Genomic DNA, 19,900 nt, shown 5'->3' with positions numbered 1-19,900 from the left:
TTTGTTCCTTGTTACTGATAGAGTTCAATCATCCAATCCACCAAACAACTCAAAACAAGAGTCAGTTCCAACAGGAGAATACACTGTTTACCATTGGCAGAGCCTTTTGGCAAATTTTTCTTGGGCGTTACCCACATAATCAGCTGTGCTGCTCATCCCACAAATGCATGATCCTTACAAGTTGGACATCATTGTGAAGGTAAATAAACAGGCTTTCTAACGATGTATAATACAATGCCAATTAGCCTTGTAACAACAGAGAAATAATCCACCAAACAAAAGTTTCCGAACTTTTTTTCCCCAGTTTATTTAGTTGGATGAATTTCAGTGTTTTATCGAGGGTTTCATTATGTGAATATTCGTGGTTGCCTCGGGCTTAAGCAAACATTGACTGCAAATTTAAGCACACATTTAGCAAGTGGTCTGGGAAGATTCTCAGTCCACGTCACAGTGTCTGAGAAGCAGCCTACTCCTTTATTTGTTCTGCCATGCTGCTTGCCTGGCAGTGTGCCATTTCCTGAAGCCTTTTGTCTGAAGGAATGATGACATCTAAGAGGTGATGAATTCCGAGGACTGACAACACTCTACAATCATGCACTATAGTTTAATGCTCTTTATTAATCATTCCTACATTATTTTATATTCATTAGTGTGTTTATTCCAATAGTCATTAGTGCTTTGCTCTTTCCTTCCCTCCATGTGAATCACTGAGGAGGGTTTAGCTGCTGTATTAAGTGAACGTTACAAAACAATGAGATAATAATTGAACTGCACGTCACATAAAGTACAGTATGTCTGACAAACCAGACAGACCTCTTGATCCTCTCCCCACACCCAGAAACCCTGCTCATCAGTCAGTCATCAGTCTATGAGCAGAAACCAAGGGACACCATTTGAATATTTAACAATTGAATATTAAGAAATATAACATAAAATATATATAAATATAATATTATTACTACAGAATAATTCATATGTCAGGCAGCATTGTTGCTTGTGCCAGGTGAGCTCTCTACAAGCTGTGTTGCCTCTCAGCTGGAGCAGCAGTAGTGTGTCAGCAGCAGCAGCAGCACAGAGACCCACCGACTGTCAACAAGGAGCCAGCAGGAGAAGAACCGGAAAAGAGCAGTTTTCATCAGCCTGCTGGAAAACAAACACCTTGTAGCGGAAAGCACCACCGCCTGTCGTCGAGTTAGTGCCCGCCTCGATGTTCAAACTTGAGCCATCAGCAGTGAACTAGTACTTATAGCTGTCTGTCTGTCTACATCCTGCCAGCCGGTTAGCTCCTCGCTGCTAGGACCCACAGTAGCGTTAGCAGCTAAAGCTAATCTAGTGGAGCTACTGGCCGTCCGAGAACAGCTCCCAGGATGAGGCTGAAAGTGGGGTTTATTCTGCGGAGTTTGCTCGTCGTTGGGACTTTCCTCGGCTTGGTGGTGCTCTGGTCTTCTCTGTCACCGAAAGCCGACGATGAAAACCTTTTTGGGAAACGGGTGAGTTGACAATCTGCACTGTTGTAGGGGAACTACCAGCGTTCAGAGCTGCTAGCATAACTCCAACCTAACACAGCCTAAGAGTGTAATATGTTAGCTTTGTGAAGTCAGTCACAGTGGTGAGGAGTGGTTGACTGAAGGGTAGTAACAGATTGTGTGTCTTCAATACAACGACGTGAGGACACGCTTTCATTCAGCTGTCTGGCTATAGCTCCATACTGTCTGTTGTCATGGAGATGTGCTCCTAGATACCTACTAACGTTGTCTGTCTCTTTGATCATATGGTGGTGAATTGACAGATTTGGATCTAATGTCACAGTTGCACATCCTCTAGTAACGTTTCCTCTATTCACATGTTACTGTTAACATCACACCGGACACATATCCGCGTATGTCACCATGTTGGCGTGATTGGCGTCGCTAGGCGGAACTGTGTTGAAGTTAGTTAGACTGGTAGTTAGCTGACGGGGGTCAGACCAGCCGCTCCGGTGGTTAGAGTGCGCGGGTGATCTGATGTTTACGGTCATCTGTTGCTCTCTTATGACAGTGACCGAGCTGAATACAGTCTCTCAAGTAGATGTCACAGAAATACTTAAATTATTCCCGGCAATGAACTGAAAGAACATTGAATCAATAAGAAGTTTCGTATGTACATTATTATATTTAGTACTTCCGGTCTGGATTTCAAAATAAATGATGGTTCCACTTCCAATATTTGTAATTAAGGAACAGAACAATAGTTTAACATTTGGACTTCTTTGGACTACTTCTTAAACTAGGTTACTTGCTCAAATACTGTGAACCACTTTTACGGTGTACTTTTTTGATTAATCCAATGTCAAAGTCCCAAGGAGAAGAAGAATAAACCTTTTTGTCTAACTTTGAAGTTGGATAAAACACATTTCTTCCACAAGCAGTTCATGAACCTTTTATTGTTAGACAAAGTACTTCTTACACTATTTGCACAAATAATATGAAGTACTTTTACAGTGTACTTTTTGAGTAATCCAAATGTCAAAGTCCCTTCCAGAGACAAAGAATAAGCCTTTTTGTCTACTTTTGAAGCGGGATAAAACACTTTTTTTTCCATAAGTAGTTTATGAGTCTGATATTTTTGGACTCCGTACTTCCCAGGCTACTCGCACAAATAATATGAAGTTCTTTTACTGTGTGCTTTTTGAGTAATCCAATGCCAAAGTCCCTTCCAGAGAACTAGAATAAGCCTTGTTATCTAATTTAGAATTGGAATGAAACTAATTTTTTCCATAAACCTTACTGGAGAGTAACAAACTGAAATCCTCCTTCAAACATCCACATAATTGGCAACAATTTCTAAAAATTTGGCAGAAACATCCGCTGAGGGTCATGATGGACTGATTAGAATTTGGTGGTCAAGGTTCAATGTCACTGTGACCTCACCAAACACATTTTTGGCCATAACTCAAGAATTAATAATAATTGCTAATTATGACAATTTACACAAGCGGAAACTTATGACAGGCTCTTATCAGCTCTAATTAATCTTCCCAAATGATACACGTAGCTGTTTTTTGTTGAACCAAATGTGTTGTATTCTGCTTACTAGACCTTAAGTTGGTCGATAGCCATATTTAATCATATTGTTTTTTTATTTTTCGTTTATTTCTTTGTCCCAGCATGTTCAACCACTGTATTATTCTCTGATGTAATGTTAATAGTGTGCATCTGAGTCTGTGTAATGTATAATACTCTCTTGTCATATCCTCCGTACAGGATGACGGACAGGATGTGCTGCCCAAAGGAGACTTAGCAGATCAGTTTAAGCCTGTGGTGCCCTGGCCTCATGTGGAAGGGGTGGAGGTCGACCTCAACTCCATCAGACTCAAACATGGTGAGACACGTTCTCCCTCAATCCTGGACCAATTTCAAAATTGTAGTCAGTTAGACACAAAAACATGGGAAAATAGGGTCCAGGTTGAAAAATACTGCCCTTTACGATCTCTTCAACTCATATTATTTCATACGATGTTTCACCATGGTTGATCATATGAAGGCAACTCAATGGAAAGTGTCAAAGTAATGCAATGTACTTACATTTAAATGGTCTAATCTGCCCCAGTTCATTTTTTACTCCAGAAAGAGAAATCCTTCCAAAATCCCCAAATATTCTCCCTGCCCACTGATGATATTTTGAAATTAAAAATTGTCAACCGTAGGCCAGGAAGAAATTTGGTGCTATTGGATGCTTATGGAACAAAATCAGAAATTGTATCTTCAACTGAATTAAAACAGTAAACACATTTATTTCTATCAAAAATAAGAAAAATAATTGTCAGGCGCTGCCCTAGTAGCTGATAATAATGCAAACCAAGTAAACAAACAGGGATTTGGCAAATATCAATAATTGTATTCATATTAATAATTCATATTTGCTAATAACCAAACCTGCTCCTACCAAACCCCGACATTGTTATTTAAAAAGGTGAATTTCCCTCTGAAAAAGAGGGCAGAAGACAAAGGTATAGTCTTATTAGCACTTATATATTGTGGGATTTTGTCATCTTTTGGGTTCTGGTTGTTGTTTCTAGGAGGAGACAACCATCCCCAAAAACCGGACCAGCAGCCCAACCAGAAGCAGGTGATCCAGCAGCAGTATGTGACAATAAGGCCCCACTCACACACCTACACCAGCCCCATCCTGAAGGAAGGTGTCCTGGGAAACTTTGAACCTAAGGAACCTGAGCCTGAGGGGGTCCCCGGTGGTCCCGGAGAGGGAGGCAAGCCTTTTGTCCTGGGTCCAGACTACAAAGACGCCGTCCAGGCTTCCATCAAAGAGTTTGGCTTCAACATGGTAGCTAGTGACATGATCTCATTGGACAGGACCATCAGTGATATACGCCATGAACAGTGAGTACTGCCGTTCATACTGACTGACCACAAGTCTGACACATTCTTTGCTCATTGTATTATTGGATTTAACTGTAACCAGCCCTAGATTACTATTACAGCTCCACTTCACCAATTTGCAATTCAGTCCTAATATGTCATGATGGCATGTCATATTATTTGACCACTACACTTGACAGCATTCACTGTGTCTTGTAGGAACAGCACAGGCCAAGCTTTAACAACCAAATAAAAGCAAACACAATGCTAGGATAAATTAGTTCGCTCTGCATGTTTAGTTTGAGTATGTGAACGCATCAAAACAAGCTGGTCTAGATATATTATTTAGAATTTAAATATATAATTTGAGAAATGACCTAACTATAGGTTATCATGCTTGTAGCAACCACTACCATGGGCGTTAGGAGGGATATTTCACTCACTACTGATTGGTTCAGGCAAAACAAAACATGACATTTTACTGGAAACCAAGAGTCAAACAAACTTCTAAATCTCTTGGAGGATTGAACGCCTCAAACTTATATTAATATTTCCTAGCCATACGGTTAATGTATATCCAATATTGGTCATCAAAGCTGCTCATGGCTAGACTTAAAACAATCAGTAACTCCAGATCTACACATTAAAGGCCATTCATTGATCAACCATCAAGAAAGATTTATTACCTATTTCACCATTAACACAACCCTTTTAGCCTGGTGGAAAGCTAACAACATTCTTCACCATAATCCCTCCCCATCAGTACTAACTCCGCTATGGAATCACACCATGTTTTGTATTGGCATGAAAGCGTTTTCATTTCCACAATGGAAAGAAAAAGGAGTCGCCAGCCTGGCCCATCTTTTTAATAATTGCTTGCTAACTCCAGGACAAATACTGTCCCGCCCAATTCAGTATTTGCAAATCAAACAGGCTAAACTAAACACATTTCAATGTTCTACTCCACCTCTATACCAAAAACTGACTCCTCCATCCATGAAATTTAAACTGTGTTGCTTTCAGCCTGGTTTATGACTTCAACTTCCTTGTATTTGTGTAATATTATCATATGATCCGCGCACAGAGCTCTGATTGGTCAGTAGGCAGCGTTTTTATACAAGTTGACCTCTTATCTGGAACATAACCTGCTGCGGAGCAGGTTAGCTGTTCAGCATCAGTTACCATGGCGATCTACCCCGATAAGAAGTGAATCACCGTCGTAGGACTGAAAACCCTGAAGGTTTTAAATCTGAAGTTACCTCGCTAATCGCAGTTCCTGCTTTGTAGTACAGCCCTCAGATGATTGACTAAGCAAACACACACACAGGAGGCAGTAAGGTGTGACTCAAACACACCTCACTGAACAAGCTAAACAAACTGGTCTGACAGATAGAGATTACACACTATTGAGACAGCCCTTTTATATTACCACATCACGGATGCACCATGTCTGTCCCAACCAGTGTTTTTCGGATGCTCTAACATAAGCTGACCATTTATTTCAGCAACACTTACAACTGACATACTCTACCCCCTCTTCAGACAAACAGCAGTGGCAACAGCAGTATACAGGTTGTATTTTAGACAATAAAATGCCGGACAAGTGATCGATTACCCATTCCCTGTCATTGTAGAGGGGGAGATGTCTAGTTAAAGGCAGAATGAGTAGGATTTTATTTTAAAAAACAATGTATAGAGTAATCGATCTCAATCATCACTTCTGACCCACTAGAAGTGTTTGGTGGTGTCTGTATCTGCAGAGAGCTTTCAGCCCTCTGCCTGGATTTTCAGGACGTTTCTGGGCGTCAACCTCTATAAATACGTAGCGACCAGGTGTCAGTAGAATGCAGAAAATGAAGCAGATCAGACAATTTCTAACAACTTCGGATATAAGCCCCACCCATTTCCAGTATTGTTTGAATACAGATCACAGAAACAGATAGTAGCTTTGCATTATAATATCCTCCATGACATGCAATTCTAACACTCAACAGGTACAGAACAAAATACATAGAACACACCTCAATACGCACAAACTCCACCAAATGGGCTTCTCCGATACCAACACACACGCACATTGTCACACTACATTAGATGACTATTTTCACTCCTTCTGGACCCGCCCACGCATCCAATGAGTGACATGAAGTTGCGTTAGAGAGATAGCTGCAGCATTCCTAATGGGAAGCTGTAACATGAATGTAACTGACCTGCCCTCTGTCCCACCTCTCCAGGTGTAAGTACTGGCAATATGATGACAGACTGATGACCTCCAGTGTGATCATAGTCTTCCATAACGAAGGCTGGTCTACACTGATGAGAACCGTCCACAGTGTCATCAAGAGGACTCCCAGGAGATACCTGGCTGAAATAGTCATGATAGATGATTTCAGCAACAAAGGTGGGTTTGCTTTTCCTCACATACAGTCACATTTTGTAGCAGGGTTATTAACAGATAGGGATTGTTGCAGGTTACAAAAGCAACATACACTGATCAGCCATAACATTAAGACCACTCACAGGTGAAGTGAATAACATTGATTATCTTGTTACAATGGCACCTGGCAGTGGGTGGGATATATCAGATAGCAAGTGACCATGTTAAACTTTGAACTTTGTGTTGGAAGCAGAACAAATGGGCAAGCGTAATGATGTGAGCGACTTTGACGAGGGCCAAATTGTGATGGCTAGATGGCTGGGTCAGAGCATCTCAAAAACTGCAGCTCTTGTGGGATGTTCCCGGTCTGCAGTGGTCAGGACCTACCAAAAGTGGTCCAAGGAAGGAAAACCGGTGAACTGGCGACAGGGTCAGACCCGAGGCTCGCTGATGCACGTGGGGAGCGACGGCTGGCCCGTGTTGTCCGATCCAATAGAAGAGCTACTGTAGCTCAGATTGCTGAAAAAGTTAATGCTGGTTCTGATAGAAAGGTGGCAAAACACACAGTGTATCGCAGTTTCGTGTGTAATGGGACCGGTCAGGGTGACCATGCTGACCCGTGTCCACCGCCAAAAGCGCCTACGATGGGCACGTGAGCATCAGAACTGGACCACGGAGCAATGGAAGAAGGTGGCCCGGTCAAATGAATCACGTTTACTTTTACATCATGTGGATGGCAACGGGTTGGAGGTGTCGACTCGGCCTCCAAATTCTCCAGATCTCAATCCAATCGAGCATCTGTGGGATGTGCTGGACAAACAAGTCCGATCCACGGAGGCCCCACCTCACAACTTCCAGGACTTAAAGGATCTGCTACTGACGGCTTGGTGCCAGATACCACAGCATACCTTCAGAGGTCTAGTGGAGTCCATGCCTCGACGGGTCAGGGCTGTTTTGGCGGCAAAAGGGGGACCTACTCAATATTAGGCAGGTGGTCATAATGTCATGGCTGATCGGAGTATGTGATGTAGCATACTGTAACTCTGTAACAGTAGCAGTGTGGTTAAGATGGTGGGAAGAGCAGAGATAAGTTGATCCTGTTCAAAGATGACAGCTGGACTGGACTCACTTTATTAATTATTATTGTGTGTGTGTGTGTGTGTAGCCCATCTGAAGGAGCGTTTAGAGGAGTACATCAAGCAATGGAACGGTCTTGTAAAACTCTTCAGAAATGAGAAGAGAGAAGGACTGATCCAGGCCAGGAGTATAGGAGCCCAGAAAGCCACTAAAGGACAGGTATCATATGATCTTAAAATCATGCTCATGTTCAGGTTCATACGTATTTTAAGTTTCAAAAAACACTTTATTTTTCTCATCTTGTCTGTCTGAATGTATTCACCCTCTGTCTGTGTGTTTTCTAGGTGCTGATCTACCTGGATGCTCATTGTGAGGTTGGAGTCAACTGGTATGCTCCACTGGTTGCTCCAATTTCAAAAGACAGGTAACACACACACAAACCTGTTCAGCGTCACACACGTGAGGAAGGCTGTTAGTGACTTTTGACTTTATAAAGGCTGGCAGTCATCCAACAGAGATTGTTATTCATTACTCAATTGCAGTCCATTTTATGCTACCAGTTCTTTATACAGCTTATCAGTAACCTACTGTTGGTGCATGCAGGCGTGCACATGGCAGCTTTTATACACAACACCATCAGTGTTACTGTCCAGTTGTATTTCACTATCTGTACTCAGATATCAAGATCTGTGCTCTTATCTTTACTCTAAACTAAAGGGTCACTGTGCAGCTTATTCAAAGACATAATTATGACTACTTCATATTTCTTTTCTGTCCTGATCCAGTGATAGAGATTTATAGGTTGCTTGTATTTTACAGATGTCTACATCTCTATCAGTTGCTCCAGATGTTTCACTCAGAAGGAGATTCTGAGGTTGTGTCCATTCTTATCACTGCATTAAATCTGCTTCTGCTCTCAGCTGCCACAGTGTACAAAAACACTGTTGCAGCAGGATTCTGTACCGTGCATACAGTATATGTATGCATAAGAAGAGTCTGGCCCCAGGTGCATCACTCATCTCTCAATACTGCAGCATTGAGTACTGTATCTGCTTATACCAACTCTGCAGGCTGTATGTACTGTATATACATCTTGCTCGTTCCAGGAATAATTCTGTGATATGACGTGCACCTTAATTTGCCATGCATTTTTTCCTGCATAGCTTCTACAGCAGGGCTGCGGTCGAATAGTCTTTTTTTCTCTTAGGAAGGTTTCCTAACGGAGTGAAATGACCCGGATGTATCTCAGTAGCAGCCATGATAAGAGCTGTTTGAATCCTCTAAATGCTGAGGAAAGGAGCTTCAATGCTTCCTTTATTATCTCCTTTAGCAGAGGATACACTGGACCATCCTTTACCAAAGGAAAAGAGAGGAGAACATCCCACAATTCCTTGCGGCTGCAGCATTTAAAGCGACGCACCATTCGGCCGTTCATAATAACAAACGATATGCTTATCTTGCATATTATTTTCATACGCTCATACACTAATTGGGATTCATGTTTAATATGAGTGGACACTGACAACCATTTAGTTTCTCTTTATTTTTAATTAATTATTTATTTCGAACATGTAACAAATACCTAAGTAAAAAACAAAACAAGAATAACAAATAAAATGAACAGTAAACAATCAATTAACAAATAATCAACATAAATAAATATTACATGTCCGAATAGAAGTTAGAAGAAGTATATGGTCCTACACCTTCTCCATAACTCAAACAATTAACTCAATATTTATCATATATTCCTTTGTTTATTTCAATTCCAACCTTAGTAATGAAGTGATATTTCACCGGTTGTCCACATTAGGTCAGGTAATCCTTTATTATATGTTGATGTAAAGTGTTCCAGCAGAAGTACCTGCAGTATCTCTCTTCACACACGGCAGGTGAAGCAGCCGGTCATTGAAAGACCTATTTAAGAACGCAGCGCCTTTTGTAGTCCATCTTCAGAACATTATAGTTTCACCACCTGCAACACTAACATCCGCCACCGTCGCATCACAATTACGGAGCCTATAGTGAAAGTGCAATCAGATTCTCTGAACACCACAGTTGTCTTTTCCTAAATCCTTCTGAATTCTCCTTCACATCTTTCCTTTTACCTCATGACGTTTTCCATCAAGGCTAAGGAGAAGCGGTTAGGAAAAGACGTTAGGACATAATTTTTGTACTTTTCGACCACAGCCCAGGTTTCTCTGTGTGTGAGCCACAGAGCTGTTTAATCCGAAATGCTGCTTTTTGCAACGCAAAACAAAAACACTGTGCCGTCAGATTTGGTAAAATGACACAAGACACATGTCGTAGTTTCACATCTCAGCTGTAAAACTCCCCTCTGCCACATTTAGAACAGGGCGTTGAAAGGAATTCCCCTTTGTGTAGTGTTTGACTAAATATCACAGCCCAAAAAAGACAAAGGTTTGTGTCTGTGTGTGTGTGTGTGTCTGTGTGTGTGTGTGTGTGTGTAGGACAGCATGTACAGTACCACTGATAGACTATATAGATGGCAATGAGTACAGTATGGAGCCTCAGCAGGGTGGAGATGAAGACGGCCTGGCTAGAGGAGCATGGGATTGGAGCCTGCTCTGGAAGAGAGTACCGCTAAGCCAGAGAGAGAAGGCCAAGAGAAAACATACCACCCAGCCCTACCGGTACACACACCGCAGCCAGCATGCTAACACTCATCCCTGTTCTGTTTGTGTCTCCATCTCCCATCTCCCATCCCTTCATCCCACCTGTCCTATCCTCCACTGTACCTCGCTCTGTCTTCGTCTCTGACCCCCCCCCCAATGTCTTTGCGTGTTTTACTGGCACTGCTGTCTGTATTGCCTCTTTTTATTTCCTTCATGTACACCACCCCCACACCTCTTCCCCCCACCATGTGTCTTGTATGCATGGCCCCACCCCCCACTCTGTCAGAACGGTGTGTACGGTGCCCCTGGTCGACTCCGTCCATGGCCAGAAGTACAACATCGAGGCCCAGGGTGGAGGAGATAAGGACGGCTTTGCTAGAGGAGCCTGGGATTGGAGCATGCTCTGGAAGAGAGTTCCTCTGGGAGACGCAGAAAAAAAACACAGAAATACTACCACTGAGCCATATAGGTACAGAAAACCAATCTCAAGCCTCCTGACTAATCTGGACAGTGTCATCAACACAGAAGACAAACATATCCCAACTAACCTGAGGCCTGTACTACGAAGCGAGTTCAACATCCCCAGGGTATCTTCTCATTATCTGGCTTAACTAACCCTAACAACCGAGATCCCGCTAAGCGGTCCTACGACGGTGGTTATCAACTCGGTAAATCAACACAGGGTTTCTCAGTCTGGCTGTGAGTGCGTTCACATGAACGGGGCGGGGTTTGCAGCATGTGACCAATCACAGACATGGACAAGTCTACAGAGTTGCAGACAGACAGGCAGAGCTGCACATTTTACAGAAGAAGAGCGAACTATAATATTAGATAAATACAAAGAAGTTAAACACATAATCCAGACTAAAAGTAAGACAGTTGAAGGACAGCTGGCAAAAGAAAAAACTCCCGATGTTTCAATGCATAAATTAACAGATTTATGAATTTAACGAAACACTCAAAAGTCAGATATAGTCGTCTAGATATAAATAGCTTTTAAAAGTGCAATTGATGAAGGGACTACACTTCACTATGCCCTTCAATAATGATGTGACCTGTATGACTATTTCAACTTTCTTTCAGCTGCGTCTCCGGCTCCGGCGGTGTGAAACGGAATCAAGAGAAAGTAAAAAAAAATATGTATATATATAAAAACATAATTCAAAGCGGTAAGCACCCACACCCACACTTCCTGCATCTTTCAATTTAATTTGTTATTTTCATCCTGGATTATAACTTGCTCTGATTGGTCAGTAGGAGGTGCTTTTATACGAGTTGATCTCTGATCTGGAACATAACCTGCTCCGGAGCAGGTAAGGTGTTCAGCATCAGTTACCATGGCGATCTACCCCGGTAAGAAGTGATCCACCGTCGTCGGACTGAAAACCCTGAAGAGTTAACCCTGAAGTTACCTCGCTAACGCTAAATCCTGCTTCGTAGTACAGGCCTCTGGACAGATGCTAATGCTGTGTCTGACATTAAGACTATCACTCAACTAACTTTTGAAGAAATGATAATCTTAAAATCAGAGGGTGGAAATACAGAACTCATTTCAGTAGAAGTGCATAAATTAACCTCAAAAACAGAAATATTAAGACCAGGGTGTATGGGTACCATCAGCTGTTATTTAATACCAACTCTTCAGATATTTAGTATATGAAATATATAATTGAATTTAACTCGCATTGCATATCACACCTAACCAACTAAACCCAAACTATGTACCTCCTCTGATGGGGAGTTTCTTACTACTGTCCTGTCCACTGACTGCCTGTTTGCTTCAATGTCTCACCACAACGTGTTGTGGGCCCCGTTTGTGTAATTTTGTGGGATTGCGTACGTCTTCTACTCTTTCTGACTTTCTGATGTTTTTCCTGTAACTACAATTTTTTTGGGAGTCTGTGAATCTATTTTTAAGTCCACTTGAACTACACGGACTTTAAAGGGCTATGAAAAGAGAACAGCGTTGCCTTCGGTGAGAAACGATTGGGTCTGAGTCTAAAAGTAGAGGGAGTAATGAGTTTGTGTTGGGACTCTTTGTCGGGTCTACGGTGAGCTTCTGGTGTGAATCGGGTTCGGACTGGGGCACCATCACTCCCACCTTCCCCCAAACACTTTCTCATTCATTGTTTCGTGTTGGTCTTTTTTCTACACTTTGCTTCCACTAATTTCTTGTTGTGCTCAGCCTGTTTCTCTGTCGGTCTGATCTTATGTTCTCTGTGTTGTAATTAATACTGTAACTGACTGACTGATGACAGAAATTAACTGCTTAATGTGTGATTTTCAGACCGACCAAGAATAGACGATGTGATGATTATAATTTCACAGTGATGCACCAGTTTGAGCATATGTGTATATGTGTGTTTGTGGCTGTGTGTGTGTCCGTCTTTCTACCTGTAGGTCTCCAGCCATGGCGGGTGGTCTCTTTGCTATAGAGAGAGAATACTTCTTTGAGTTGGGTCTGTATGACCCAGGACTGCAGATATGGGGAGGAGAGAATTTTGAAATATCATACAAGGTAAACATAGAGTGAAACAGTTTATACACACTGAGGCTGAGTGGCCACACACATCCATCATTTAAGGGTTTAGAGCAATATTCACCTTTGATTTTTTTTTTTTTCCTGTAGATCTGGCAGTGTGGTGGCCAGCTGCTCTTTGTGCCCTGTTCTCGTGTCGGCCATATCTACAGACTTCAGGGATGGCAAGGCAACCCTCCGCCTGCGCATGTTGGATCGTCGCCCACTCTGAAGGTAGAATGGCTCACGCTTTGAAACTCTGTATAGCTTCACAACTAAAGTTTTGTACACACAAAGACAGAAATTTGCGTATTCGTTCTTTTTTTTTATCAGATTTAAAAAGCTCTGTGTAAGTATGATAAGATAAGACATTCCTTTATTAGTCCCACAGTGGGAAAATTTGCAGTGTACAGCAGCAAAGGGGATAGTGCAAGAACAAGAAGCATCAGTAAAAACAAAAATCAAGATACAACACAGTGCAAAAAGCAAAACAAAAGTAGGCAGACATATGAAATATGAACAATTTAAGGTACTGTTTGTAACTTCTTACACATATAAATCATTGCGTGTCGGTATTCCATTACGCACTCGTGTGTGGCTACGCTGTTCAGACTCAGACTCCAACACAAACGACACAGAAGCACCAAAATCGCAAAGTTATATTTAGTGAAGCCCATCTTGCAAAACAGTGTTAACTCTTCCTGCTTCAGCCCCCGTCAGAGGACGCGGGGGAGACCGTAGCTTTGGTCTCCAGGGCCGGAGTTGATGCTGTACTCTGCTCTTCTGCCTGCCTGCCTGCCTTCACTCACACATCGCGCTCGTTCTCACTCACTCCACCTCTCACGTGCATGTGTGCACACTACACACTGCAGAAAAGTAACATTATCGTCTCCGACCAAAACTCCAGTGTCTCCCCTGTACCTTCTGACTATGGTCGCGAGGCTGAAGCAGGGAAAGTTAACAATAGTATCAGCATTGATTCATGGAGAGACCTTCGTCTGGTCAGCTAACATTACTGCCAAGCAGGTGAAATACAGTATAGAGTGATATTGTGGTTTTAACTGACGTGTGTCGCTTCACTAGTTTTGACCGATGCTCGTTCATGTCTATGTAGGGCGAGCACAAGGCAAGAGGACGCTGACTGTCGACATATACAAAATAGGAACAATATACAAGGGGAATAATAAAAATTGGAACAATATATACAGTATTGACAATATGGTTCTGTTTTATAAATCCTGTTCATTGTGGAATAGGCGCACATGCACAAGCCTCATTTCCACGAGCACAGTTGGCCCCAAAATGGATGCAGACATGCCCCTAATTACCTTTTTGCACATCGCGTACTACCTGTACCTGCTCCACTTGTTTTTCGACCCGTCAATCAATCTGTCAAAAAGGTAATCAGTGATGTTAATTTACAGCGCTCACATCGAAACAGACTTTCCCTACAGCTTCACAATACAGGATAAATCATAAAGATCATGAATGGGAAAATAAAATGATGCCTCCAATGTAAAATTGATCACAAAAGTAACTAATCAGCATTAAGTTTATAAATCTTATCAGATCTTTGTGTACACTGCAATAGAATCACTGATCAACCCAAATAAACAGTTATTATTTATTACTAAATGACATCAATCATCTTACTGTAGTCTTTACTTTATTATATCACCCCCTGATTGCTCTGGTAGAAAAACATATGTGCACCTGGTCTGAAATCTGCATCACTGCACATTCTTCCTTTATTAATCCCAGTTTTTTTTGTGGGATATGACATATGCAATGTTTATTCATATGGACCCAAGTTTTAGAACCAGTGTAGCACCAATCAGTTGGCACGGTAACATCTTGCATGTCGTCCATTCTTCCCAACACTTGCTGTATTTTAGGAGGTATAATTAGACCTACTAAATTCAATTTATTTTTATTATATTCATTATATTATAGCTCAGAATGCAAAACTATTTTTCATGTCACATAAAATATAATGTGTGTGTGTGTGTGTGTGTACAGAACTATGTTCGTGTGGTGGAGGTATGGTGGGATGAATATAAGGACTACTTCTACGCCAGTCGTCCTGAAACTCTCTCTCTGGCCTACGGAGACATCAGTGAGCTTAAACGCTTCAGGTATAACAAACAATGCAACAAAATACTTTGTATTTGTTTCTGATAGATGTTTAGACTTGTATCTTTTTGTCTTACTTCATCCCACTTTTCCACATCTCTGAATTTCTCGTTTTACTACGAGCTACCCACCGTTGAAGCCCCTGTGCACTGTCTGATTTTTAGGCTGACAAAAGTTGACAATCGAGAGATCAAACTGTGAGAGAAAAGCCCACTGACAGCATGTCTGATTAATAGCGGGTGGGTGAAATAATACAGTAGAAACAATGGCTTGCAAGATTTCTTAAAAACAATCGCAGGCTCTGGATGGGAATGAACCTTGTGTGTGCGTAATGTGTCACTAGAAGCCTGTCAGTCCAATGAAGGGTGAGCGGAGTGCACGTCACCGTAATCCTGCTTTAGGTCCAGCCCTAGCAGCTGAGGCAGCGAGCAGAGCTCTCCATCCGCTCCCCGGGGGCATCCTGCCACTACTAGTCCACCAGTTAATCGATTGCGGATAGCATCGTTCTCTCGGATGGATAGAAAAATATACCTAGGCCTGCCCAAGTAAAGTCTATGTGTGGGAAACACTGATACACGGAAACACGTGATGTTCATTCATTTAAAACCAGCATACTTCAGTGTAATATGTCATCACGCTTACATACTGTATAGCCCACAGGGACCAGTAGAGGTGGAGTGTCTACGAGGGTGCCGGTATAGTTCCTTTGGGTGGGTGGCGGTTGGATGATTTATGTGTCCATGCAGATCTGGATGACGTCAGAGCCGATCCGCGCATCTCTACTGTGCATAATATTGAGCAATAGCATAATCACATTTCATAAAAATTCATGAAATTCCTTCCTCTATTTTTAGAATTGGTTATGAAATGAAGACGTTATTAGCTTATTAGCTTGGCTATTATTACCAAGGTCACTGGTTGTGAATTAACTGTTTGCTGTTTGTTGGCTGAACTTTTTGTCTTTTAGGGAGGAACATCGATGCAAGAGCTTCAAGTGGTTCATGGAGGAAATTGCGTATGATATTCCACTGCACTACCCTCTGCCTCCTAAAAATATAGAATGGGGGGAGGTAGGCACACACACACACACACACACACAGTATGTTTCATGGTTGTTAGATGCTTGTTTGAACCATTTTGTATAATATCCTGTGTCTTAGGGTTGTGTGTGTGTGTCTTGTCCATGTGTGTGTAGGTTCGAGGCTTTGAGACAAGTTACTGTATTGACAGTATGGGACACACCAATGGAGGCAATGTGGAAATAGGACCGTGCCACAGAATGGGGGGCAACCAGGTAATGAAACACACACACACACACACACACACACACACACACACACACACACAGTGTGTCATGTCTGTTGCTTTGTCTCATGTAGCTCTGTTCGGTCCAGACGGAGACGGTCCTGATCTGGTTTGGTCTTTGATTAGCGTGTCGGCCAGAGAGTAGAAGAACAATATGCAGCCTGTTTCTTTAAGACGTTTGGACTCTACAGTATGTTCCTCAGTAAAGAAGTACTTTGACTTATTCTGCCCATGTCTTAAAGCTTCAGTAGTCAGTATGTTTTTGGCATCATTGAGCAAAAATCCCATAATAACCTTTCAGCATATTGTAATTCAAGTGTTCTGAGAGATAACTAGACTTCTGCACCTCCTCATGGCTCTGTTTTCAGGCTTTAGAAAATCTAGCCCATGACGGGAGACTTTGGCCAATCACAGGTCATTTCAGAGAGAGAGCGTTCCTATTGGCTGTTCATTCAACGGAGGCAGCTGTCAATCACTGGCGAACTTCGATCAAACTGTCAGACTAGGCAACGCTGATCAAATATGAATCAATATTGTGTTACTGTAATGCCTATTTCTCTCAAATGTTTTCAGAAACATCTTGTAGTGTACTGTTCAGCTGTAAAGTGTGCTCCGGCTGGTGGACGGTGCTTGGTATTTCCTCAACAGATCTCAACATGGCTACCAGATCCCCAACTTTCTCATTCTACAGCTAAACAGTACACTACAAGATGTTTCTGAAAACAGATCGGAATCGGCGAGTGATTGACAGCTGCTCAGAGACGGCAAGGCTCCAGCTGGGCTCTGATTGGTTGTTTTCCTCCTTGGAGACACAGCCTGCGTGGGTTACTGTATGTGTTAGTTGTGTGCGAGATGAATGGAAAAAAAGGCACCATCAGTAGAGCTCCAATGCTAGGATTCACCATGGCAACGGGTAAATAAGGAGGAGAGGAGACAGAGGAAGCCTCCCAGTGAGCAGCTTTGGTTCACAGAGTCTGTTACCACAGTAACTGACGCAGAGTTAAAGTGATGTGTTACTGAAAACCCAGAGTTTCCCTCAACTTAGGATTAACTAACTCAGAGTTGTCACTAAACCAGCTTTCTGTATGTGTGTGTGTGTAGTTGTTCCGTATCAATGAGGTCAACCAGTTGATGCAGTATGACCAGTGCCTGACTAGAGGAGGTGATAATACAGCTGTCATCATCACACACTGTGATCACAACCAGAACACTGAGTGGAAATACTTCAAGGTGAGACACACACACACACACTACTGATCAAACACAGACTCGTGGGTGTTTGTATTTGACCTTGCTTCACTCACCAGTATGTGAGAGCACACTGAGTCTAAGCTAGACAGAAGGTAAAAGTATTGGAATGATGAAGAATTCACCTCCTCTCTCTCTTTCTAGGATCTCCATCGGTTCACTCATGTACCAACAGGTAAATATCTGCACTATTATAACACAGGCTACAGTTTTCTCATACACTGAGCAGCCATAACATTATAACTACTGACAGGTGAAGTGAATAACATTAATTATCTCGTTACAATGGCACCTGGCAGTGGGGGGGATATATTAGACAGCAAGTGAACATTTTGAGCTTTGTGTTGGAAGCAGAAAAATTGGGCCAGCGTAAGGATGTGAGTGACTTTGACAAGGGAAAATAGTGACGGCTAGACGACTGGGTCAGAGCATCTCCAGAACTGCAGCTCTTGTGGGATGTTCTTGGTCTGCAGTGGTCAGGACCTACCAAAAGTAGTTCAAATGAAAGAGCTACACATAGCGCCACCAAGTTGTACATCACCAATAGCAGACATCATTTCTGTCTTACTGTCATGGTCCTTTAATAACGTTTCAGCCATCCAGCCATCACCTGATGTTGCCGCGTCGCTGATGTCATGAAATTTGAAAGCACAGCAACTTGTTTAATTGTCGGCTGATTGGCAAATAATCTTTTTGTGTCAGAAGGGGGCGCGATGTCTGTGAATTTTATTGGATAGACATTTAAATTTAATTTTAAATTTATGTCCATATTCTTGTAACCCTTGGTGAGCCACTCAGACACAGGTAGCGAGCTACTTGTTGGAAACCCCTGCTCTAAACAGATCCATATTGGACCATTGGATAAGGTTCACTTCCAGTGATCCACATGGGAGAAGGGGCTTCTGAATCCCTGTAACAAACACTAATAGTAATGTTCATATGTGTTCTCCTAACAGGGAAATGTCTGGACCGCTCCGACCTACTCCACAAAGTCTTCATATCAGACTGTGACAACAGTAAAACCACTCAGAAATGGGAGATGAACAACATAGTGGCTGTCTGAAGACTGAACAACTCACACAAAGTAAACCACTGGCAGCATGGAGAAAAACATGGTGACTGTATGAGGACATACACACATACACCAAGAAATACATCCATACTCTGAGTTTACAGATATATCAAGCTGATACTGTCCTTTAAAGAAAAAATGTTTTTGATATGAGCCAATGGTCCAATTTAAAGATACAGAGTATTGACTATTGACAGGTTGGTTGGTACTGTTGGTACTGTTGGTACATGCATTAGACACATAGACACTCCAGATGGCAGAAGAAGAACTGGCTGGTATGGAGGCTGAAGCTACTGGTTCTCCAAATGACCTGTTGGACAAACACTGAACTGGAATCATGTTGGGTTCTTTCTCTGTCTGTCTCTTTCTTTCTCTGTCCTTCATAGTGGTTCTGTTTACACTGTGTCTCTCTATCTGTTCTTTTGGGCTCTCAGGTCTTTTCTAAACCACTACATTGATTTATGAAACGAATCACATCAACTCTGGCTATTGAACATTCATGCGAATATCAGACGTTTTCAATCAAACCGATTAGCTCACCTACCAAAGAGTCATTTTGTTGGTGGAGGCTTCAATGAAACATCTTTTAACCAAACACATTTTTACATGTGCTGGCTGGCATAACGCTTACTTTTGTCTACAAGTCAGTTTTAAGATGGCTTTCAGGCTTTAAAGGGAAACTTTGGAGCCTTTTTATATGGATGTCCAATCGATGTTGATGGTAAATGTAGTCCATGAAGCAATACATTTCTCACTGCACGCTACATTGACCCGGAAAGCTGAGTTCTCCTCGGTGCTCCTGCGCACTGGGCTGTGCCTACATGTACCAGGATTGGTTAAAACGGTTAAAAGAAATGTTAATAATTAATTAAAAAGCTGAGAAAAACTCGACAGGAAGTTGGCTCAGATCTTGAGTTCGCTTGAACGGAGGAGTTGTAGCCTCGTAGCATTTATTCACCCACAAATAAACTGTACACACACTGTCTGCTACACCTACCTTCACAGCTAGAATGCCACCGACAACACACACAAGGTCTGTGAGGAACTCACTGAAGTTACGCCGCGCTGACAGACCGTATGTGTGTGACTACGGGGAGCACGAAGCTACCAGCACAGCTACAGATGCTAACGCGGCACAAACACACACACAGTTTGTTGGACAATCGCTAAAGTTACGCC

The 19,900-nt window shown here is 42.3% G+C and overlaps 1 protein-coding gene across 2 annotated transcripts; it reads left to right on the top strand.

Moving 5' to 3' along the window:
• The first annotated feature begins 667 nt into the window (after positions 1-667).
• Positions 668-19,900, top strand: galnt7 (UDP-N-acetyl-alpha-D-galactosamine: polypeptide N-acetylgalactosaminyltransferase 7). 2 transcript variants are annotated; one of them, XM_037763940.1, is made up of 15 exons: positions 668-1,490; positions 3,243-3,360; positions 4,058-4,376; positions 6,590-6,756; positions 7,898-8,028; positions 8,154-8,233; positions 10,732-10,914; positions 12,846-12,963; positions 13,075-13,197; positions 14,983-15,098; positions 16,064-16,166; positions 16,292-16,390; positions 17,503-17,631; positions 17,794-17,824; positions 18,606-19,900. In XM_037763940.1, exons 1-15 carry the CDS (start codon positions 1,368-1,370, stop codon positions 18,710-18,712), a joined length of 1,947 nt encoding a protein of 648 aa, XP_037619868.1. In that variant the 5' UTR covers positions 668-1,367; the 3' UTR covers positions 18,713-19,900. The 2 variants fall into 2 exon arrangements, with proteins under 2 accessions (XP_037619868.1, XP_037619867.1); XM_037763939.1 differs by lacking the exon at positions 10,732-10,914 and adding an exon at positions 10,281-10,463 and having other exon boundaries at positions 670-1,490.

This window comes from Sebastes umbrosus, chromosome 3, assembly GCF_015220745.1.
Source record: "Sebastes umbrosus isolate fSebUmb1 chromosome 3, fSebUmb1.pri, whole genome shotgun sequence".
NCBI lineage: Eukaryota > Metazoa > Chordata > Actinopteri > Perciformes > Sebastidae > Sebastes > Sebastes umbrosus.
Note: the sequence above shows the minus strand (reverse complement) of the source record. Positions and strands in the feature narration are given on the sequence as shown.

Coding starts and splice junctions, on each gene's coding strand:
- galnt7 (XM_037763940.1), top strand. CDS start 1,368: ATGAGGCTGAAAGTGGGGTTTATTCTGCGGAGTTTGCTCGTCGTTGGG. Junction 3,361..4,057: donor CTCCATCAGACTCAAACATG/GTGAGACACGTT, acceptor TGTTGTTTCTAG/GAGGAGACAACCATCCCCAA. Junction 10,915..12,845: donor ACTACCACTGAGCCATATAG/GTACAGAAAACC, acceptor TTCTACCTGTAG/GTCTCCAGCCATGGCGGGTG.